At 49.2% G+C, this 23293-nt stretch overlaps 7 protein-coding genes across 7 annotated transcripts; 3 read left to right on the top strand and 4 right to left on the bottom strand.

Moving 5' to 3' along the window:
* Positions 1-1853: 1853 nt before the first annotated feature.
* On the bottom strand, positions 1854-5270 carry BKA55DRAFT_568275 (ribonucleotide reductase). The gene is made up of 4 exons (XM_046192803.1): positions 4972-5270; positions 4762-4919; positions 2235-4707; positions 1854-2182 (listed from the first exon to the last, which is right to left on the bottom strand). Exons 1-4 carry the CDS (start codon positions 4988-4990, stop codon positions 2139-2141), a joined length of 2694 nt encoding a protein of 897 aa, XP_046049217.1. The 5' UTR covers positions 4991-5270; the 3' UTR covers positions 1854-2138.
* A 680-nt stretch (positions 5271-5950) lies between these two features.
* On the top strand, positions 5951-7279 carry BKA55DRAFT_690135 (uncharacterized protein; the record flags this gene model as incomplete). Its single annotated transcript, XM_046199457.1, has 3 exons — positions 5951-6013; positions 6105-6282; positions 6336-7279. 3 exons carry the CDS (start codon positions 5951-5953, stop codon positions 7277-7279), a joined length of 1185 nt encoding a protein of 394 aa, XP_046049216.1.
* Positions 7280-7365: 86 nt separating this feature from the next.
* BKA55DRAFT_512478 (centromere protein Chl4/mis15/CENP-N) lies at positions 7366-8883 on the bottom strand (the record flags this gene model as incomplete). Its single annotated transcript, XM_046187811.1, has 2 exons — positions 7366-7479; positions 7510-8883. 2 exons carry the CDS (start codon positions 8881-8883, stop codon positions 7366-7368), a joined length of 1488 nt encoding a protein of 495 aa, XP_046049215.1.
* Positions 8884-11797: 2914 nt separating this feature from the next.
* Positions 11798-14130, top strand: BKA55DRAFT_568270 (uncharacterized protein). The gene is made up of 2 exons (XM_046192802.1): positions 11798-12446; positions 13167-14130. The coding sequence occupies exons 1-2, from the start codon at positions 12152-12154 to the stop codon at positions 13715-13717; spliced, it is 846 nt and encodes a 281-aa protein (XP_046049214.1). The 5' UTR covers positions 11798-12151; the 3' UTR covers positions 13718-14130.
* BKA55DRAFT_568268 (uncharacterized protein) lies at positions 14131-14922 on the bottom strand. Its single transcript, XM_046192801.1, has 2 exons — positions 14722-14922; positions 14131-14666 (listed from the first exon to the last, which is right to left on the bottom strand). The coding sequence occupies exon 2, from the start codon at positions 14643-14645 to the stop codon at positions 14229-14231; it is 417 nt and encodes a 138-aa protein (XP_046049213.1). The 5' UTR covers positions 14646-14666; positions 14722-14922; the 3' UTR covers positions 14131-14228.
* A 763-nt stretch (positions 14923-15685) lies between these two features.
* BKA55DRAFT_366019 (pyridoxal phosphate-dependent transferase) lies at positions 15686-18378 on the bottom strand. The gene is made up of 9 exons (XM_046185873.1): positions 18152-18378; positions 17166-17641; positions 16936-17116; positions 16664-16846; positions 16596-16608; positions 16373-16496; positions 16240-16319; positions 15956-16186; positions 15686-15895 (listed from the first exon to the last, which is right to left on the bottom strand). Exons 1-9 carry the CDS (start codon positions 18246-18248, stop codon positions 15877-15879), a joined length of 1404 nt encoding a protein of 467 aa, XP_046049212.1. The 5' UTR covers positions 18249-18378; the 3' UTR covers positions 15686-15876.
* A 1113-nt stretch (positions 18379-19491) lies between these two features.
* Positions 19492-22182, top strand: BKA55DRAFT_690130 (uncharacterized protein; the record flags this gene model as incomplete). The annotated part of the gene is made up of 3 exons (XM_046199456.1): positions 19492-19641; positions 21139-21306; positions 21343-22182. The coding sequence occupies 3 exons, from the start codon at positions 19492-19494 to the stop codon at positions 22180-22182; spliced, it is 1158 nt and encodes a 385-aa protein (XP_046049211.1).
* Positions 22183-23293: the final 1111 nt, after the last annotated feature.

The following is a 23293-nucleotide window of genomic DNA, read 5'->3' as shown; positions in this document are numbered from 1 at the left end:
TGATATCGCAACTCCAATTATCGAGAGTGAAGTTAGTCGTCGTTGGCCAGTGGCGTTGGTACTCTCTCCGATTGGCCAATTAGCCCTGTACTAATCCATCCTTGGCAACCACCCAAAAACAAGCTGAGATGCTAGCCAACTTTTGACTCCCTGGCAACCAGGAAGCGGAATCATGTTCTTTTTTTTTCTTGTCCTTGGGGAATTTTCTTCTCGATTCCTGAATCAGATGAGATGGTGTCAATGGTGATGGTAGTGATGGTGCGTACATGTCTCAGGAACAGACAAGTGCAATTTATGCCTCCCACCTGAATTTCTATTTGTTGATTATCATTTGTCCGTGTAATCATGGCAATCTCTGTATCAATTTCGCATTGTGGTTATGTCTTATCAGTTTTTCGCTTAATAGCATCTACAGCATCATTGACCTCAATCCTGATCTTTCGATGGTGCTTACCCCACTCGACCCAACTCATCCACTTCAACTCGTCCCACTCTGTACCCATCGAGAACTTTCACCACAAACCCTGTGCTGCCTGTGATTGTGATGCCCTGCTCAGCTGGCTTTGATGAACTGTGCCCAGACTAGCCATTCAACGGGCCAAGCCACTCAAGCCACACGCCAAGCGAACCAAGTGAACCAGGGGTTGGTCAAATGGCGGGCCCTTGATGTCATGGATCGCATCATCGTCTGTTTTTTTCTGTTTCTCTGAAGGCCCAAGCTTCTACCCCAACGAATGGGTCAAGGCCCTGTCAAGCTGGACCGACCAGCCTGGGCCTTGACTTTGAGCCTTGCTTGATATTGGGTATTCACCAACATCCATCTGCTTCTTGGGCCTTGGGAGTTTCGTCTTCATCTCAAAGCCACGTTTTCCGTCTCGTCATCGTGACGATCTGAAATGTCACTTCATTGAATTCAATTGCTATTGGGATTCTGTTTCATGTTTCATTCCTGATCATCTGCTGACTGATCGTTGTCATGGTAAAATTGTTTAATCTTATAGAGATGCTTAAAAACGAAGTGCGACAAATATCGGCCCCTTGGGGACCGGAACATCGCTCCGATCGAAGCTTTTGATAAACTTGAGACACCAGCCACTGTCTAACTTGCAGCTCAGCTCACATATTGTGGCTGGCTCTCCGTGCGGCGTCGTAATGTCTCGCCATCGCCAATTCGGCAGAGTTTTGGAGGTCACCAATCCTCTCCTCCGAGTCCCTTTCATTTCCAGCAGCCCAATCGCAAAGGACCTGGCTCTGAAATTGGATAATACTTTATTGGGACTCGGGTCACGTTCGTAAACTGTCGCATCAGAACCAATTAGTGAAGTGTGGTGTAGCCTAACGTCTGGAAATGCAGTAAATTGCCCAATTGGGTATGCTCCAGGGTGGCTGTGTTGTTCAAGCTTCCAGACCCTCGTAGCATGATAGTCGACAGCTCTTGAGTCTCGACCTACTGAAGCTAAAGAGTTGTATATTGTGATAGACAAGGATATCCAGCTCTATCGTCGAATTATCGATGCACGAACCCGTAAACCTTCAACTTGCCTGGCTAGACCATTGCTGATCACCACATTCAGCTGAGCTTGCATGATCGGCCGTCACGCCAACTGCAAAAGTGCCACCTCGATAGTGACAACGATCTTCACCGGACTGCAGCTACCCTGGGTTGCCTACCATTGGATATCAAGAAGAATGGTAAAAGCTTCAACCTCAATCGGAAAACAGTTACCCACCAACGCCGGCTTCAGTTGACTGCCGCTATTATTCTCAATGCCCATCGGCTCCAAGTCACCTCACATTCATGTTCAAACGTCCATGGATTACAGAAAGTATCACACCATAACGAAATATTCAACATAAAAATATTATTCAAATGCGCAACCATCAACATAAACTATCCAAGTCAATAGCATCTGCAGCTTTTAAGAGCAGACCTCCGTGGTCTCAATATCATTAACCTAACAATATACTCCGGTATAAGCATGCCCGAGGGGGATCATTGCCACCCAAGATACCCATACATAACCAAACATCAAATTACCTTTCCGTTGCTGTATCGTAGCATGCCTCCCAAAACATGTCTTCGTTTTCAACTCATCCATTGTCATAAATACACGTGCGCAGACAGCTTTTGCTGTTTTCTAACCGCTGCACATAATGCAGGACTCGGGATCCTCAATGCTGCCTGTTACACAATTAGTATTTTAATTCATATTGAATGAACGTTTGTCACTTACACTGCAGGACGGCCTCCGAGTAGATATCGCGCTCGCGATCCTCGTTGTCCTTGTCTTGATCCTCGGACTGAGGGTTCTTCTTGACACCCAGCTCTTCTTCCTGAACCTTTTCGGCAGGCTCAGTAGGAAGAGCCTTGGGGCTGTCGCCCTCCTCAACATCAGCCTTGATGGTGGGAGCACGTCCGGGAACCGTGGCGGTACCATTCAGACTCTTCGCGGCATTGCCGTTCAGGCCGCTGTCTTGGGAGCCAGTCCTGCTACCGTTCAGTCCCGTACGTCCCATAGTTGAGGGCGAGGACATAAGGTAGCTTGAGCCAGCAGGAGGAGCACGCTTCTTCAGAGGCTTGATCTGAGCCGAGTTGGAATCGGCAAGCTTGAGAGCTTGCTGATCAACAGTGAACTGAATAGGAGCAGCAGCAGCCTGTGTGCGAAGGTAGTACATGCCGGTCTTGAGACCAAGTTTCCAACCTGCAAAGTGCATACTGGTGATCTTGCCCATCGTAGGGTCCTTCATGTGGATGTTCAGTGACTGGGACTGGTCAATGAAGGCACCTCGGTCAGCGGCCATCTGAACGACCTGGCGCTGAGAAATCTCCCAAACAGTCTTATACAGAGCCTTGACATCAGCAGGGATGTTGGGAATGTTCTGAATGGAACCATTCTCAGCAATGATGCGGTTCTTCATAGCATCGGACCACAGACCCATGTCGACAAGGTCCTTGAGCAACCAGGGGTTGACAACCTGGAACTCACCAGCGAGGACACGTCGCTGGTAGATGTTGGAGGTGTAGGGCTCGAAGCACTCGTTGTTGCCCAGAATCTGAGAGGTACTGGCAGTAGGCATAGGAGCAAGGAGCAGACTGTTACGGATACCGTGTGTCTTGACTTCCTCTCGAAGAGTCTCCCAGTCCCAGAGGTCAGAGGGCTTGACGTTCCACATGTCGAACTGGAGGATACCCTCAGAGGCGGGAGAGCCCTTGAAGGTGGAGTAGGGACCCTCCTCCTTGGCCAGCTGCACGGAGGCAGTGAGGGCAGCGTGGTAGATGGTCTCGAAGATCTGCTTGTTGAGCTCACGAGCCTCGGGTGACTCGAAGGGCATGCGCAGAGCAAGGAAAGCATCAGCAAGGCCCTGAACACCGAGACCAATGGGTCGGTGGCGCATGTTGCTGTTGCGAGCCTCCGGGACAGGGTAGTGGTTCACGTCGATGATCTTGTTCAGGTTGCGAATAACAACCTGACTGACCTCGTGCAACTTCTTGAAGTCGTAGCAGGCCTCATCGTAGTTGATGAAGGAAGGCAGAGCTAGAGAGGCAAGGTTGCAGACAGCGACCTCGTCAGGGGCACAATACTCAATAATTTCAGTGCACAGGTTAGAACTTCGGATGGTGCCGAGGTTCTTTTGGTTGCTCTTGCGGTTACAGGCATCCTTGTAGAGCATGAAAGGGTTTCCAGTCTCAGTCTGAGCCTCAAGAATGGCATACCAAAGCTTCTGAGCCTTGATAGTCTTGCGACCCTTGCCCTCCTTCTCGTATTTTTCGTAAAGAGCCTCGAACTCCTCACCGTAGCAGTCGGCGAGGCCAGGGCACTCGTTGGGGCACATCAGTGTCCAGTCACCGTTCTTTTCAACACGCTTCATAAAAAGATCAGGGATCCAAAGGGCGAGGAACAGGTCACGGGCACGGACCTCCTCCTTACCGTGGTTCTTTCGGAGATCAAGGAATTCGAAGACATCAGAGTGCCAAGGCTCGAGGTAGATGGCAAAAGCACCGGGTCGCTTGTTGCCACCCTGATCGACATAGCGAGCAGTGTTGTTGAAGACACGAAGCATAGGAACAACGCCGTTGGATGTACCGTTGGTACCGGCGATGTAGGAGCCAGTAGCACGAATACGGTGCACGTTCAGACCAATACCTCCAGCCATCTTGGAGATCATGGCACAGGTCTTGAGAGTATCGTAGATGCCCTCAATACTGTCGTCCTTCATATCGACCAAGAAGCAAGATGACAATTGGGGCTGAGGGGTACCAGCGTTGAAGAGTGTGGGAGAGGCATGTGTAAAGAATTTGCTGGACATCAGGTTGTATGTCTCCAAGACTCGCTCGATATCGTCACCCCAGATACCAACAGACACACGCATGATCATATGCTGAGGCCGCTCGACAATCTTACCGTCAATCTTGAGGAGGTAGGATCGCTCCAAAGTCTTGAAGCCAAAGTATTGGTATTGGAAATCGCGGTCATAGACAATGGCGGAGTCCAACTCCTCCTTGTGTCGCATGACGCACTCATAAGTCTCCTTGGAGATCATGGGTGACGGCCGGCCGTTCTTGGCGTTCACATAGTGGTAGAGGTCGCTCACAACAGCGGACCATTGCTTCTTGGTCTGCTTGTGAAGGTTGGAGACGGCAATACGGGCGGCAAGGATGGCATAGTCGGGATGTGTGACGGTCATGTACGCAGCAGTCTCAGCGGCCTAGAGGGTCAATTAGCTGGTGTCTGGAGTAGTCATGATGAGCGAGTCACTTACAAGATCGTCCAATTGCACGGTGGTGACACCGCCGTAGACACCGGAGATAACCTTCTGGGTGATGGCAACGGGGTCAACGTGGTCCATGTCAAGACCGTAACACAGCCTCGAGACACGAGCAGTGATCTTGTCGAACTGGACGCGTTCTTGGCGTCCATCTAGTGAAGAAGTCAGTCATCATGAGTTCTCATGTTGCCAGATCATACATACCTCTCTTTCTGACGAACATGATGGTGGGTGAGGGAGGATAAGCGGGGAGGTCGGATTTGAGGTTATAGCAGGATCTATTCCTGCTGATAGAAGAGATTAAGAGGCAGAAGAGCGTCTGAAAGGGTATTGACGCTTCGATGAAAGAGAACGTGAGAATTATTACAAGATTCGTTGTATTTTGTTGTGGTTGTTGAGGAGATGAGAGATGCAAATTTCGCGAGGATGGTCGAGGTGGTTTTAAGGGAGGCGCGTCCAGAGACGCGACGCCAAGTTCTTAGCGCGACAAATACTGACAGGCATCGCCGCAATCCATTAAAATAGCCCCGCCTGAAACCTGAGGCAACGCCCCGTTTGATGCTTTGACTGGTAGATATGGAGGGTTATGCTGGTGATTGGATGGAGTTATAGGAATTCACTTGACTCGCATGAGTTTATTAAGGACAGAAATACTGTAATTTGTGGTTATTTCATACACCTTACGCCTGTAATGAACCAAAACTCTTACTCCCCTTTCCCACATAGCGTCCTCGCGTTCCCTAGTCATTTTGCGTTGCTGCAGCGCTTGGTGGGGTTCAATGGGGGGCAGACACCGGCGCGAAATCACGTGAAGTCCATGCGAATTAATAATTGTCTTCAATGGCTCTCGTAAGCAAGAGAGTGTCTGTGGAATTAACTGAGCTTGGACCTTGAACTGAGGTTGACGGGAGGATGAGACCTTAAACGAAAGCGTAGATCAAAGAGCCAATCATCAACGTGAATCGAGACTACCTTCCTGTTTTACGTTCATGAGTCTAAAAAAAAAAAGGCATTTAGAGAGTACGGTTGCAAGGCAGCAACAAGTCAGTGACTCACGGTTGAGTCAAACAAGAGACGTTCAAGATCAATGACATCGAGACCTCTCTTTCACTGTTTTCAATCTTCAGCAAGAACTGGTTTCAAGACGTCAAGTCTCAGATTTCAAGCCTCGCAATTCCGCAATATGGCTTCTTCACCAACGCTTCAGCCCGCTGAGGGCTCCAGTTACAAACCTAGATACATCGATGTATGTCAATTCACTCATTATTTATCTGACTCCACCACATATAGGTAGATATCCGATATCAGATCCCGTTAACACATAGCGTTACTAGTAGATTGGTATCAACTTGACCGATCCTATCTTCCGTGGCAGATACCATGGCAAGGAGCGACATCCCGACGATCTCGATGCTATTATTGGAAGAGCCCGCGAAGTTGGTTGTACAAAACTTATAGTGACCGGCTCGGACCTCGGCAACTCTCGAGATGCCCTCACCCTTGCCAAAGATTATCGTGAGTCTCACCCCTGTTTATCAATCTGATAACAAGACTAACATCACCCACAGCTGGAACTATCTTTGGGACTGCAGGCATTCATCCCTGTAGCAGCTCCGTCTTCAGTGAAGCGGGCCATTCTCATGAGTCTGAGCACACAACACCATGTGATCCCGATCCTTCAGCTCCGGTCTCGGAAGAGCACCCTCCTTGCCCAACAAAGACTGGGAGACTCATCAGAGACCTGACTTCTTTGGTGACAGAGGCCCAGGCATCAGGCCAGAAGAGCCTTGTGGCTATGGGTGAGTTTGGGCTTGACTATGACCGATTACATTACTGCTCCAAGAGCATCCAGCTCCATTCCTTTGCAGCTCAGCTCCAGGTTGCTGCGTCGATATCTCCTCAGCTCCCCTTGTTCCTCCATTCTCGCGCGGCTCACAATGACTTTGTTCGGCTTCTGAAGGAGGCTTTTGGTGAGAAGCTAGAGAACTTGGAGAAGGGCGGCGTGGTGCATAGTTTTACTGGCACAGCCGAGGAGATGCGCGAGTTGATGGACTTGGGTTTATACATTGGTATCAATGGGTGCAGCTTCAAGACTGTAGAGAACTGTGCTGTTGTCAAGGAGGTTCACCTCGACCGTCTTATGATTGAGACCGACGGACCATGGTGTGAGGTACGACCAAGCCACGAGGGCTACAAGTACCTGATCGAGAAGAAGGAGACGCCTGTTACCGAGAACCAGCAGAATGGAACTACCTCTACCCCTGAATCTGCACAAAAACAGCAAAAGCAGTCGAAGAAGAACCAGAAGAAAGAGCCTGAGGTTCCAGAACGATATAAGACTGTCAAGAAGGAGAAGTGGGAAGAGGGAGCCATGGTGAAGGGGCGCAACGAGCCTTGCAATATCGAGCGTGTTGCCAAGATCATCGCAGGTATCAAGGGAGTTAGTGTCGAGGAAGTTTGTGAAGCTGCATGGAAGAACACAGTGGCAGTTTTCGGACTGGAAGAGAACTAAGAGTTGGTTGACCAGTCATGCCGTCATGGGGGTATCAAATAGAAAAGAAAGACATAGACCATGCGCCGTTATAGATCCAACACTTTTCACATCCCTGAGCCCTTGTATCCACGTATTCTTCCATGCCTTACAAGTCCTGTTGTTACCCCCTCCTCCCCTGTCATCCATCCGGGCATTCGCTCTCCATCTATTATCCCAGCCTCTACAAGTTGCCGTACGCCAGCCCATACGTGTGTTCCAGAAAACGTTACTTTGATAGTTGGTGTCCATCGATCTGAAGAGTTAGTATCGTTGTTGTCTTCTTCTGCTGCGATATTCGCCTCTCGAATAACGGCCGTAATCTTGCTCTTTCGTCGACTTTTGCTCCCTGCCGTGGCGTCATTTTCATTCTCTTCTGCATCGCCAATATCTTCACTTGTAGAAGGAAATGGATCTTGTATGACGATGTCAACCTTTTCCACTCCCTTACCATCAGTGACAATACCCGAATCGCCGAATCGAGCCTTGGCAACCAATTTCGATTTCTTCGCAACCCGTTCTGATTCAGTTAATGACGCTCCCCGCTTGGGACCGAGACTTGAGGACGATGATTCCCGAGAGAGTGGTGGAGTTGGAATAACGGTATCTAATGGAGATATCTTTGTGGCTTCGTTAGAGTAGATGCTCCAGCCACCTCCTGCAGAATTTGTGCGTCCAGATCCCTTCTTTTCTAGAAGTGCATCCAAGTTCTTGCTTTGAAGGTTTGCTGATTTGAGAGTGTATCGTTCACGGGGGCGTGAGAGAGCCTTGGGTACTCCATCCACGATCAAGCTATGCAAGCTTTTAGACTCTCCTGAGCCAGTGCTACCTGTGGCTTGCGATCTCGTAATGTACAAAGCAGGTGATCCGTCGGGAAACGCAATGTACACTGTCCGTGAAGAATCGAAGTTTGTTGCTGTACCACTTGGATCCCGACTTGAAAGAGCAAAGTCTGTGTTGTAGGGTGAATCTATGATGAAAATGCGCAGTAGTAGAACAGGGATGGCTGTAGGTCGGTGAAAGTGATAATGTGCCTTGACGTCCGGTAGCACATGGGTTTGGAGGTTTTGGAGAAATGTTGACGGATGAAAACGAGGTATTGTCAAACTTTCTTGGTCGACTTTGAGCACCTGATCCTCGCCAGCATCTTGAGAAGGCTGCTTAAGAGGTAGGATCTGATAGGCCGACCATTTTTGAGATGTTGGATTCTGTTCGAAATAGGCCATATCAGCCATGGCTAGTTGATATAATGTCAGGCCTAGTCTCCAATCACCCTCAACAATCCGGCTGACAGCATCTCTTTTTGACCCTTTTTGTTGCTGCATGTCGATATAAAGTTGTTGTAATTCGTCAATACTTTGACAAGGAGGGTAAAGGTCGTCATTTTCTTCATCATCGTCCTCCTCCCTCCTCTCAATGTAAGGAATAGAATTCGGGAGACTCTCATCGTCAAGCCAATCTAATGCCAGGGAAATAAGAGACTCTCGTGAGAGTCTATTGAGACTCTTGACAACAGCAGGATTGGATGCATCAACTCGTAATGAGGATGGAAGCCTGGCTTTTGTTGGGATAGAGAAGCGGGCCATTGTTGTTTGCTTGGTTGTTTTGTGTTTACAATGGTAAAGTCACAGTAACCATAATTGAGATGTCAAAGCAAGTGTTGAGCAAAATCGTAAGGTTGCCCCGCCGATTGATGTCTAACTGGGTTGGGGTGATTAACTGGCCCTTTGGACAGATTAAGTCGATAAACAATGCTTGAATGCTTCGATAAGACACGATATTCGCTTTGGAGTCGCGTCTCAAACCAATCCGACCAAGCACAATTGAATGCACGGACCAGCAATGGTTCCGGACAGATACATCTGGTATACCGATCACGTGCCAAATCACGTGAGATATCACTCATCCTACAACTTGAACTACAGATTTGAGGGTTCGAAACTTATCTGGATACGTGCTTAATAACAAGTGAGACACCCAATATGCCTGAACAGCTTCAGGGCGCATTTGCCGCTTTTCTTCGGGACAAAATGCTCCTTTCATAAGAAATCGAAACCAACGACTCGGCTCTAACGATGGGTCAACTCGGACATGATCGTGGGCCGACTCGGAGAAGTAGTTGACTTGAATTGATTGGTTCAGAGTTTCCAGTGCCTCATAGCTCTTGTCAAAAACCAGATAACCGTGGTTCCACTTCCAAGGGGTTCTGATGACGGGCTGACTTCAGGGTCCAATAGCCCTGATGGACTTTACCTTTGGAAGTCATCGCTCATCTTGACCTCGATGTAATGGGGCAAATCATTGACGACATCCGCGGGCCGCGCTGGGAATTGATTTTCTGTGTCTGCTCAAGACTCTCTCTGGATTGGCTTCACAAATGCCCCCACGTAGTCGAGGGGCATGGGCTATGACGTTTCGACAGGATCCTGCAGATCTGTCCGGCAGATTTTTCAAGACGAGCTAAGGATTGAAGGAACAAACGCATCGAGGATCGTGTAGTGTAATACAAGTGATGCCTCGAAAGGAACAACAACTCCGAGGTGTAACGGAGGGTAATATGCCCGTAATGTGCCTATCTCCAGAGCCTCAATAATATGTGCCATAGTTTTCTTCTGGCGACCTGGGGCCGCAGACAAGCGAGTCGTTATTCAAACCGGGGACACTTTCTTTTTGGAGATTGAACGAGAAGGATTTCCACAAGAGATCCATTTCATTCCTGGGTCCCCAATTTTGACGGGGAGTTCGGGAAATGTCCGGATCCTGAGATTCAGAGTCGGCTCAACTCAAGGAATCGTACCGACCAACAAGAAGCTAACCAAGAGGTTCATGGTTGGATGATGGATCATGATCGACTTTGCCCACGCGCAAGCAAGGGATGACCTCCACTCGGTTCCAGCTTGCAGCCGCAAAAGCGCACGAGGGACCCTTGAGGCTGGATCATCTGCAACCCAACAAATAAAGACGAGGACCTGTCAGCCTGTCTGGGACTATCACAATGCATGAGCGTGATGAAGACCGTTAACCATGTATGTAAGTGGGGGCTAGCTCAGAAATCTGTACAGAACAGTGCCGTTATTTTACTTCTGGTCTTTGGAATGCTCAGTCTTGAGCAGAAGCAAGTGTCTTTCCAGCAACTTGAGCTTCCTCTCATTCCGAGGCTATCCAACTGCCGAATTTAAAATGAAACGTCCTTTGTGCGTGAAATTCGTTCACCGATTATTCGGCTCAGCGCAAGAAGCTAGAGTTAGCGAAAACCAAAACAACAGACTTGTAACGATACGGTTAGTTGAGTTGTTCGACTGAGCCAAAGAGCCGAACGAACTCCCCGAACCTGTCCGGAATCGCCACCTGCAGAGCAGCAGAAACGTTGCGGTGGCTTGGCTGATCGTATTTCCAAGTTCCATGGCGCTCTACTTCTTCTGTTGTGTCGGGTGAAGCTCCCTGTCGGCTGTGACACCAACGCCAAAGCCATGCACGAGTGGAGTGTCTCTTTGTCCCAGTTCATCCCTTTTGAGGTAAAGGAGAGCAAGCCAACCCACGCTGGTGTGATAATTTGTGAAATAATCACTCATTGGGATTGAGGGATTGGTGTTTTGACAAGGACGCCTCACATTCCGAAGCGGAGAGGGGACCGCAAGGAATAAGGACAACCCACGTTTTCAGATGAAAGCGAGAAAATCTGCAGATGAACGACAGGGGGCGGGGAGTTGAATTTCCACCATGGCTGATGGTTTGTGCCTAAGATGTAGAGTATAATTATGTAGTGCTCACACAAGGAATAATGCAAAGTGCAGTGCTTGAAGCGATGAGTTGTCTAACAAGACATCAACTTTGGTATCCATTCGTATTGATTTTTCATGTTCTCTAGAGAAATCCCGTCTTACTTACATCACAATTAACAGCTCAAACTGTCGTCGCTTGAGGTAGCCGTCCCCCTGTTATACTTGAGGGCTGGTGTAACTCTGGTTGGTGGTTGACGTGGGGGGTGAGAGGGGAAATCCATGACGGCTGGAACCATCATCTGCGTGATTGTTAAGCACGCCGACGGCCTGCAGGTAATACTTGCTCGGGGAAGCTTGGTAATCAGATTCTACACTATAAGCATATCGATCATGAATACCAGTTGACGGTTATTGAGTTGCGAAAAGGGCAACTGATTGAGATACTGAATAGAGTTCTACAATAAACCAGACTGCAAGAACAAAGAATGGGTAGCAAGCAACATAAATCATCCTGAGATGAGCATTGCGACATTCAAAGACTATGGTGCTATTCGCCGAAGAGACCCATGTTCTAGGCTCTCTCTTCAATCTCATCGCCAAAAAGGCTGGGTCGCATCCATTACAACCCACTAAACCTTTAGGAGATGCCACCCACTATCCCACGAATTGTCCAGTGACTGCCCTCAGCTCACTACCCACTCCGTGGTGGCTTCGGCGGCAATCGGCCTCAACTCGCAAGTACCTCAGCATCCACTTTGAGAAAACCAACTTGACTGCCTGTTCTTTCTTCCTCCACTTCCTCCCCTCAAATTCCCCCAGAATCAACCTCGGAATACATTCACTGTTAGTTTCGATACTGGAAGTCGACGACAACACCACGAGCGATCGCTCAAGTATATCACCGACTGCGACGGCCATCAACTTGTGATTGTGGCTGTGACTGTCTTTATTGAGTCACCAGGGCCTCTGCAAATTTGTCCATACAAAACCCCGCTCATTCTCGCTGAGCCGCTTTCGGAACCGATACCGAACGAAACGTCGACCATCGATTGAAGGGACGACGAGGAATTAATATTGCTATTGGAGAAAATATTGCAAGAAAGAGTTATTGACCTCGATTGCATCTACCGAAATGTCAAACTTCAACGGTCGTCGCGGCCCCAATGTGTCGCAGTATCTTCGCGACCTCAACGCCATCAACCGTCAGGAGACTGCACACGAGGAGCCTTTCAACATGGAGGAGGATCTCGCTCTTTTCACCAACACTCAGTTCTTCGACTTTGAGACTGGTCAGAACACCGATTATCAGGCTCAACCTCTGAAGGTTGATATGGAGGCTCCTCAAAGCACCTCGCCTTCTGATGGAATGACCCCGGCCCCCTCTGTTGTTGGCGATATCAACCCCAGCAGCTTTGATTTCATTCAGAGTGAGTTTTACCATCTCTGTTGTATGGCATTTGTTTCCCCATAGCCGCGCCAGGTTGAAAAGAAGAGTTGGAAACATGGAAAATGAGACAAAGATCGAGACAAGACGGGAGCATTGGTTTCATCACAAAAAGTAGAGATTGTTTCTCAATTTCTCGCCTATAAAGATGTCACAAATGAGCCGATCTACGTCTTGTTTCGTTTTTGTTGTCGCTCATATTTTTCTCTTCTCTCCACCAGACGTGTGGCCACTGTCCAAGCGGATAGTCAAAATCCTGGCCTCAGACACCCTGACCCTGAAATTGGCAACGAACAGCGTCTCTACCCCTTCAGTAACAATTAACCTTACTACCCCCACCTTCCCTTGAGAGCCCTGCTCCCGATGTGCATCACGCCCTTCTGTTATTGGGGGCAAGTTGTCCCTCGATGCAAGCCTACTTGAGTGTGGCCCGCCTGGGATCCCCAGCTCGATATCAGTGGCTGGATGACGGTGGTGTCTATGGTGCAATATCTCGTGATTTACCGGCACTGATCACGACATCGACTTACACCCCTGCACCTCACAACCACTTCCCAAGTTGGGAAAGCCTGCTTCCCCAGGCCTCAAGGGCCTATGCAACACTATCTGCTACTCTTCAACTCTCAATGTCTACTATCTTCTTCTCGTCTTCGTCATGATACTTGACTCTTCTCGACATCAACTGACCACATTATGATGGCAGGCGATTTTAGCTTCCCCGACTTTACCAGCACCTATCCGTCTACCCCTTTGAACGGCTTCGCGGATGGTGCTCAGAACTTCCCATCTATGCAGCCTAACGCCCCCACGGGCTACCAGCCCGTCCAGCAGCAGCAACAAGCCCCCCATTACGGTCAGCAAGCTACTCCTCAGCCTTCAACCGAGAAGCGCGGCTCTGAGAGTGGCCCTGGTGCCGGTCGCGGAAGCCTCAACTTTGAGGAAGCCTCCCGTCATGCTGCCGAGGAGGACAAGCGAAGACGCAACACTGCTGCTAGTGCCCGCTTCCGCATCAAGAAGAAGCAACGTGAGCAAGCCCTCGAGAAGTCCGCTAAGGAGATGTCCGAGAAGGTCTCCGTCCTGGAGAGCAAGGTCCAACAGCTTGAGATGGAGAACAAGTGGCTCAAGAATCTCCTTGTTGAAAAGAACGAAGGCAACGACGAGATTGTCACATTATGGAAGGAGTTTGCCGCGTCCAAGTCTACTGACAAGTCCGAGTCAAAAGCTAAGTCCACCGTCAAGGAGGAGACAAGGTGATCCGACGTATAGCGTTGGGGAAGACAATAAGGTGACAAAGACGGGCGGCGTTCTGGCTCGGAGCATCTGGGGAAGGCAAGGTGGCGTTTAATTCTGATCTTTTCAACAACGTCTGGGATACATGGTGCATGATGATGAGGCACCGAGGCTAGCCATCAAGGCTGCCCGGTATGGTGCACAACCTAAAATATCGCGAGGTTTCGCGAGGTGATGTTCCGCGGATGACGATATGATGGATATACATGGTTGTTTGAAGGCAACTGATAGAGACCAGTCCCTGGGTTCGGATGACAGGACAAACTGGGAGGACTTTTTTGTTTTGCAATGATATCAGCGGGTATACGATACATCGTTTCCGTAACTAGTTTCTTAAGGTTCAACGCGTTCAAAGAGTATGTTATGTGTCTGAGATGAGTCATAATGTCATCCATTGCATCTAATGTCCAGTATCCTAATCACCATCCGACCATCCGAGAGCCTCTATTATGTCTCGTGGACCATTAAATCACCCTCATTTCTCGACATTGGCGTCTGACTTTTGATCCTCCTCCGCTTTCTTAGCCTTAAGAACATCCATCCTCTCCTTATTCCTCTTTCCCAACAATCTCAACGTCTGCGCCCTCTCATGCTCCGTCATACCCGCCCAGTTTCCAATCCTACCCATAGTGCCATCTGTGTTTACAACGAGGGGGCCCATGGCGTCGAGCTTAACAGACTCGCCCACGCGCAGAGACGTCACGTCATCGCCCTGGTCTGCGGCGGCGTGTTCTGGGGCTGGAAGAGGAAGTGGTGTCTTGTTGGTATCCTTAGCTTCGCTGGACCCTGTCTGCGCTTGATGATCGTTGTTGGACATTGTACTGGAGAAGCGAGGTGCGAATGTAGTGTTGTATAGACGAGTGATTGTAAGGCGTGGGAGCCGCTTGAGCATAATGTGGTTGAATTGGTGTAGCTTCACTTGGTGAGTGAGAGTGCTTTGTGAGTAGATCAAAGCACGGAACTCTCACTATATGATAAGTCTTGTTTGAATTGACAGACTTTTTGAGTCTGATTGAGTCTGTGGTTTTCTATTGATGGATTATTATACTGAGAAGTTGAAGGGCAATGTGAGAGCGTTGTGGAATTAAGTTTGGCGGAGGATAGAAAAAAATGGAAGCCGATAGAGAAGGCCAGCCACTAAGAATCCCTGCGCCAATTCTAGAACTAGTCGCTCGATCCTCTTCCATATTCCAGCACTCGAACAACCAGAATGGATCGAGATTTATGACCTAATTATCATAAGATATCTGAAAACATCTTATTATCGTAGTAGTTGGTCGAATTCCGCCCATGTTGGGAGAAGCATTACAGTTGTTCGTATTGGTCAACTACCAGAACACCATAAGCTGCACAGTTAGTTACAGTGGGGGACTCGACCTCACATCAAGGATTATCCACAGCGGGTATCGTCCTTTCGGCCATTTTTGCTTGTTTGATAAAGAGATCGGGACTTTTGAGCGAGATGTGCGGGTAGATCTACGCCTCAGTGCAATGCCGCCATCACCTTAACTTCTGATAGGATCATCCCCTTCGAAAGGCTGATTCAGGGTCTCATCCGAACGGGAGCAGGGGCGATGGCGAGATGAGCTGGATGAGGAACTTGAGGGAAGAATAAGGCGTGATAGATGCATCTGCATAGATGCGGCGGTCTAGAGTTCATGTGTGTCGTCTTTATGCTCAGCGTGGGGTAAATTGCCAAAAGGGTGTGAATGATGGAGAGGAGAGTATTTAGTAAGACCATGATCAAGTGACAGAAGACTAATTATAGTTCTCAAGTAATATCGAAGAATCCGGGACGAGTACGATTCATCAGAGCAATGACGATGGATATAACTGTCTGAGACGGTCTAGCACACCCCTCCATCTATGAAAAGGTGATTTCTTTCAACACTAATTCTCGTGTAACCTCAGCTCAACTAGTGGTTAAGCTGCATACAGTTGCCATGCATAACAGTCATGGTAACACATTTCTGTCCCTCAGACATGATACCTTAAGGCGTCTCAAAGTTGACAAAGCACAAAGCCCCTTAACAGCCTGGCTCAGTCAATACAATAACACATAACTCATGAGGTTGAATGAGAATTTCAAGCAGTCACAAGTGTTGGTTGTTTTGGTGGATCACTTAATTGAGCTTTCGGTGCCTGCAGCGTGTTAGCTCTAATAAACCACAACGGCGAGATATTGATTGGACTGGAACTCACTTCTGAACAACACGTTCGATGGCATCCATTCCCATCTTGAGAACATCCATGCGGGGACCGTAAGAAAGTCGCACGAAGTGATGGCAAGGGGAGTCGAAAAGGTCACGGCGGCGCGAAGGGTTGAGATCGAAGAAGATTCCAGGCACAACGATAACCTTCTCAGCGAGGCAGGCCTGGAAAAAGTTGAGACCATCAGAAATGGACTCCGGGAGACCTTCGAGATTAAGCCAACTGGAAATGATTAGGCCAATGGATAAAGTCTGGGGTGTTGTTTAATGCCTTACAGGTAGAAAGTCGAGTCGGGCACGTATTTGATAACGAACCCCATCTCACGGAGACGTCGAACGACGAAGTCACGCTTGTCCTAAGGAACAGTTAGCCTTTCATGTCTTGTCTGCCTTCATCCGTAAGACCTACTCTGAAGTGAGACTGAAGGTGAATCATCTCGTTCTTGACCAGGCTGGGCTCAAGCATAGGGATGGCAGCTTCCTGGAAAGGATGGGAGGCGCCGCCATCCAAATAAGAACCGCATGAACCAATACTAATTCCCAGTTAGTCTCGCCTGTCCCAATCGAACAAACCACCGAAAATATCACCCAACCCCTGAGTGACACCAGCAATCTTTTGGAAGGAGACTTACGCATCAATGTATTCTGCAATGGTAAATTAGCCTGATTCTTTATCGTCTATTAATCGGCATGTGCTTACCCTTTGGTCCCAGGATCCAGGCAATCCTCCAGCCAGGCAAACGAAAGCGCTTGGTGAGGCCGTCGATGATGAGGACGTCGTCCTCGTTAACGTCCTCAACGTTACAGGCCGCACTGATTGTGCTCCCCGTGCAATTTTCAGCGTAAAAATACCCGCTGTAGAACTCGTCGGAGATGAATGTAGCTGTGAAGATGTTAGTACCAAGCATAGTTGAACCAATTTGGGGTGCAACAGCCAGGGAGGATGGTATGACCAGGGTGGGGCGCACGAACCTCTCTCACGACAAATGTCTTGAATCTCAGCGAGCTCTGGGTTTTGAACAACGCGCCCGGTTGGGTTACGAGGGTTAGACGTCAGGATGACTGAGGTACCGCGTGCAATCTCTTCAGCGATCTTGTCGGGGTGAATATGATAACCATCTTCCTCGGACAGAGGAACAGGAATAGCAGCAAACTGTGGGGGTCTGTTAGCTCTTTTTCGTCTAGTGTTCAATTAAACTCACGTTCTTGAACAAACTCAGCATCTCGTTGTAGGCTGTGTAATCCGGAAGGAAGAAAGACAGGTATGAGTTACCAAGAACAGCAGCAATGCGGATGAGACCAGCACGGCCACCAGGGACGATAGCAACATTCTCCCAGGTGTATTGACTCTCCTTGCCCTGGCGATGTTCCTCATTGTAAAGTCTGGCAACAGCCTCTCTCAAGGGCTTGATACCAGCGGTAGGACCGTACTCTCGGCCGGCCATCGAGATGTTGATGGTCTCGGGTCGGGGGAAGCAGCCCTCGATGTCATCCTCAACTTCAGGGGCACCCTGGCCAAGATTGGCCCACGATTCAGGATCCTCAAGGTAGCCGTACTCAGAGGCTCGCTCGGTACACCAGATAACACCAGTGGATGATCGGCTGGCATCGAGACCAGCATGAGGCATGTGTCCCTCATGAGCATTTCGGAATTGACGATGAACCTTGGATTGAAATTCTGATGTTCATTAGTATGAGGTTTGAAGTATACAAGGTAGGCAGAGTCGCGATATGTTGGTCGATGACGTTGTGGGGTAGCTAGCTGTTAGAAGCTGCAGCCAAGCTCCTGCTCCTGCCGCGTGTGTAAGGCGGCTAGGGGGGGAAATAAAACACGAGACTGGATTTTGGTGTAAGCCAGTCTCATGTATTTTTCCCCCCCGAGGGGCGGGTCTGGAGGGGTTCAGTTTATGGAGGGGCAAAACGGCAGGGATTGTGAGGGACAGAGAGGGGAAGGACCGCATCAGTGGCGCCGGGAGTGAGAGTGAAAAGGCGGGACGGTGAGGGGAGGTAAGAAAACGGTGAAGAGATTAATGAGGCTTTCGTTCTTGTTTTACCGTAAACAGCTCATCGAGTTGGAGAATGTGGTGGTGAGATAGCTAGAGGAAAGCCTCGAAGCTAGAGAGGTGCAACGATATGGCGAGAGCCAAGCTCCGCACAAAGAAGCCACAAAAGAGAGACAGATGCTTACCGTTGGTTGAAGGCTCAGTCGTACTGAAGCGTCGAGTGAGTGTCTTGGGGGCGCCAGTATGGCGGTTGATAGAGAACTTGCGGCCACTGAAAGACATGATGGCGGCGATGGAGAGGGAACAAGGGGAAGAAAGTTGAGAAAAGGTTGGAGTAGTATTTGATCAGGTAGTAGAGGTGATGGTTCCTAGTAGGACTAGGTTAGGTAATAGGATGCTGGCAAGACGGCTCTAGTGAGGCCCGGTCATGCAAGTCACAATAGTTGCGACAGCCAAATCAAGATGTCGGTGGGGGAGGAGATGATCTATCTCAAGAAGAGAAGAAAGGAGGGAGGGAGAGGAGGAAAACTCAATGTGGATGTTTACGGGGGATTGGATATAAGTGCAAAAAACCAGCAATGGCCTTGGTCACTAAAGGACAGAAAAATTCGGGGGTGGGACCTTTTAGGTTGCCTCTCCAGGTAATGTACCACAGCAGGAATAAAAGCATAAGAAAAGAAAAAAAGAGGCCATTCAGCGTCTAGAAACTGTAAACAGTGCCTGGTCAGTTGGTCTGTGAGGCCCCGGGAGCCAGGTGAGCATTGACCTGGGCTGCAAGGTGAAGGAGGTGGTGAAGAACAGAGCTGCAATTGGATTGGATTGGGCTGAACTGTATGCATCATGCATCACCCGTAACGGAAAACGGCATCTCTAGAGCCAATTCTTTGGCTGTGTAACTATCGTGTTGCGTGTTGAGGTAACCAGAATTTGCCCCAAGATCGAACATGATCGCCAAACAGCTCACACCGAGTGTCCAAAGCAGGACGCATAATCTCTCAAGCATGCCACTATTCGCAGCTTTGACGTTCCATTACAGCGTCAATCCTGGGGTAGATGCCCCCTTTTCGCAGCCTGATACGACATGTCATGTCGTTTGAAAGTCGAGACGCTTCTCTAACAGATATGCACGTTGTCAGTTCTGTCCAATCATTTGGGTTTTGCCCTACTTTTTCAAGTTTTCTCTTTATCGTTTGGCCCCCGCGCATTCATTTGAAGCCCAATAACACAAGCAAAGTGACGTACTGCTGCTATCCGTGAATGCTAGCTCAAGAGAGCTTAGGTGGGGGTAATATTGAGGTGAGCAAGGAATTCACCTCAATATCACCCACTCAGAATAACAATTTCAATTCTTATTGTTCCTTCAATTATTGTACATTCTCTTCCATCATATTCTGCCCAATCTCAACCTGACCGGGACATTTGAGTCCGGCCAAGACCCGCATACATTGGCATTGTGACGATCTCAGAGGGTCTAACCTCGATATCGTTACCTAAAACCCCAGTTTGGTCTCTTCCCTTACCCACAATGTCTCCGACCCCAGGACAGCGAGTCAAGCTCAACACCAACTGGTCCGGACCTTGGACTGCCGGCCCGGCCCCTAGCTTCAACTCCAACTCCAACGATCAACTCCAACACAGTCAGAACCTCAGGGCTCATTTCCTCACCGAGTGGAATGTCGCGCATCGGATCAATAGGGAAGCTCGGTGAGAAACCGAGCCTGAAGCACTCTAGAAGCTCGCTAGAACATCCAGAAAAAGATATCTTGTCCTGATAAAGCACAAGGAAGCTGCCCGGTTGGTCCCGATCTCGCGGGTCCGTGAGCCTCGAGAGACCACTTGCAACTTGTCGAATCATGAGACAGACACGTTACCAAGACATCGTGTGGAACGTTTTCGATACGGACGAGGGTTGGTATCTCCATGCTCACCGTGCTCACCTCGACTACGCCGCGGAACGGGACGGACTCGCCGTATAACGGCGATACGCACCGAGACTGTTTTGATTATTCGCGCAAGCAAACTGACAGGCATTATAGTCAGGAGTAACTGAGATACGCAGCAACATTTCTCCAGCAATACCTGAAAACGAGCTGTCGGCCTTGGCAAGTACTAGTAAATTAGTGAAGCTCTAGGGTATTAATGCTCGCCTGTGTTTACAACCAGTTCCTTTGGTTGGCAACTATCGTGGCAAACATAAGTCAAAGCAATAGGATAGACAGAGAAAGGAGAAAGCATTGGGATCATCTTTTTGATTTTGCCTCGATACATAATGTACCCATTCCCGCCCGGTTTCCTCAATAATTGACCACTACATTAACCTTGACCTAGAAGTCACCCCCATGCTCTATTAGATGATAAAGCGATACATCCAGCAAAAATATACATCATAGAGACATCGCATTATCATAAATACCTTATCGATGAGGCTATATACCTTCACTGGCCATCACTGCGAGTTGGAAACAGACCGCTTACATAACATCCAATTCTTAGCCGGAGGCACGTTTATTGTACATAGCTAGATAACGCGGGGCCACACATTCTCTCCCGTAATGAGGTGCAGCAACACAACTCCAACTTCGAAAAGCCAAGAAATTTCTTCAACATAATTATATATATATTATCCTGAGACCAGAAATATTCATAGTCGAGAAATTACACCAGTATTGGGTTTGAGACGACAATAAAAACCACCTTTCCGCTCTGTCAAAATGCTTGATATGAGCAGGACGTGCCCGATGCGACGCGCTCATCACCACGAGATGCAAAGTAGGTCACATTAAACGCACAAAAGTCAGTTCACACTGACAAACATCAAGGAAAATCGTGACGAAGCGGCTGTGAGGGGCGCGGGGAACTTGAAGAACAATTAGCTGTAGTCGTGCCATGAAGAAGGCTTGACGAATGGATGAAGAACGGATCGATGGAGCAAGAGTGCGGCCGGACAGAGGCTGGCTCAGACTCTGACGAGAGCGAGGTCACCGACCGACTCAACAAACACGGGTGCTTGCCTGCCCGCAAAGATCTCGCCTTCATTGAGAACGACCAATATTTCCACATGGCCAGCCGAATACGCGACGCCGAGCTCACATACCAACAGAGGGATGAATAAGCAATTGAGACTGGTTTGCCTCAGTATCTCATTGATCGATTGCTGAATTCAAGCTACTAGTTAACCAAGATTGGTTTGGCGATCGTGAGCGCCTATCCTGCATATGAGCCCACCTCAACCGAGGCTGATAAGACCGATGCAGCAAGAGAGCGTCTAGACAGAGGTTCTCAAGACCCCGAAGTCCGAGAGGACTCGTTCTCCAAGTCTGCGGGTGACCCGCCCACCATGGTTGAACACGACGATATCTCTGCAAAGGATATCTAGGACCTCGAACGCCTAGACGAGGATGACAAGGTTACCACTCGGTCTGCTACACTGCCGCTTGGCCAAGGACCAAGTGGAAGGCCACTTTCATTAACCCCTCAACCTATACATCATGATGTCACGGAAGCAGCTCTCTTGTCTGGAGATATCGATGAGACCGGTTGTGGAACACGAGCGCCAGTTCCCTCTATTGCTTTATCAGAGAATTTAACCAGCGAAGCTGCCTCCGATGGTGATGATGAGGGAACTATTTTAAAGACGCTCAAGTTGAGGAAAGGCACGTCGGCGTCGGATGAGCCCACCAAAACAGTGATTGCAGCATACAATCACGAGGACGTGCTAAACTTTAATGACGAGCCTCACGAGGTGCCTTTCCATGGTACCTATTTCAACAATGTCTGGACACCAGGCCGGCGTGGGTTGAGGTTGACAAATGGTGACATGAGGATTGTCCGAAAGTATGTGCGCGCCGGCCGTCTCTTTATCCCCCGAGATGGAGACAAGCATATGTCAGAGCGCTTACCGGCCGAGACCCCCGACCCAGAGAGCGCGACGTCTGCAGTTTATGTAGGTGTCTCTGGGGCCACGATACAGCATGTGTTTATGCGGGACAAGCTCAAGGTAAAAAGGGTCTCGTTCGAAGACAACACAGACAGTTTCGATCTGAAGGCTGAGCCTTCCCAGCATGTGGCGGGAATCAACACAATCTTCCATGAAGGTTGCACTGTGCCGGGAAACATCTCGCGACTAAACCGGTTCTTGAAGGACAAAGCCACGGTGTTCGAGGAGCAGCCAGCACCAATGGACAGGCTTGTGCGCCAACACAACCGCGTGCTTTAATATCTTCCTATCGAACCTGTCCAGAACCGCAGAGTCGGCGAAGATGCTGGACATCAGCCAGCTCATCATACCCTTTACAGAAGAGAGCTGGACTCGATACTCATCGGATGTATCTTGCCGCGCCCTTGGGGTCGTTGAACCTCCTAAGGAGCTAACTGACAGACTCAACATCTTCTTGGTAACTCATCCTCTGGACTCGAGGCTAAGAAATCCGGCAGTTCATGTTGTCCGCCTATACTTCAGGACTAAGAACTCTCCTACTCTGGAGTCGTGGGGCTTTCAGACGGTAACAGACCAATGCCAGCAGTCGATCTGGAGTTGTCCCGGCATGCCATCCCCGCGATATTTGACACAGCTGCTCGACTTCCCCGAGTTCTTAGCCCGGCATTACAAGCGGTACATGCAGCGTGTTTATCACCATACACCTACCAAGCATCGTGATCGACTTCGAAAAACTCCAGTAAGGCGTTCTTGTCTCACTCTCTGGAGATGCGGAGGCAATTGACATCATCTGGAAATGAATGAGAGGCATCGAGGGGCATGTGCCCTTTGACCGATCCCTGGAGCATTCGAGCCAGTCTTGGGCCGAACATGTCCAGAACTTCTCGGTAGCAAATGTCACAAGTGAGCAATTCCGTGCCCACCTCGAAACTCGAAACAAGATGAGAGTGGAGTTGGCAATCCGACAGGGAAAGAAACTACAGGACTTGGTGTATGACAGGGACCAAATGGTCTTCAGGTGGGATGGTATGATTCACGAGGTCATGAATGTAATGACTGAGGAGAGTCTACCAAACGTGGGCGACATCGAACCGCTGACGGCCAATGACGCCCTTACACAGGAGGGAGCCTCCCGAGCCATTCGATGAGCTGGTCGACGTGCAAGGATTGAAGACCTGGGACTCCTATCGAGCGCGTCAATAACACGACGCTATCACAGATCTCACCATTCCGGCGGTCGACTGGGAACCCCTGCTCAACACCCTCAGCGCAAAGAGACCAATCCAGGCTGAGGTTTTAGCCATGGTCGAATTCCTGTGGTACGACTTCGGCAAGGAGGTGGAAGACGGCGTCCGTATATTGATTGAAGCTTGATTCTGATGAGCTTGAC

Source organism: Fusarium redolens (assembly GCF_020744475.1).
Source record: "Fusarium redolens strain MPI-CAGE-AT-0023 chromosome Unknown BKA55scaffold_8, whole genome shotgun sequence".
Lineage (NCBI taxonomy): Eukaryota > Fungi > Ascomycota > Sordariomycetes > Hypocreales > Nectriaceae > Fusarium > Fusarium redolens.
The sequence above is the reverse complement of the archived record's forward strand: the minus strand, read 5'-3'. Positions and strand labels throughout refer to the sequence as shown.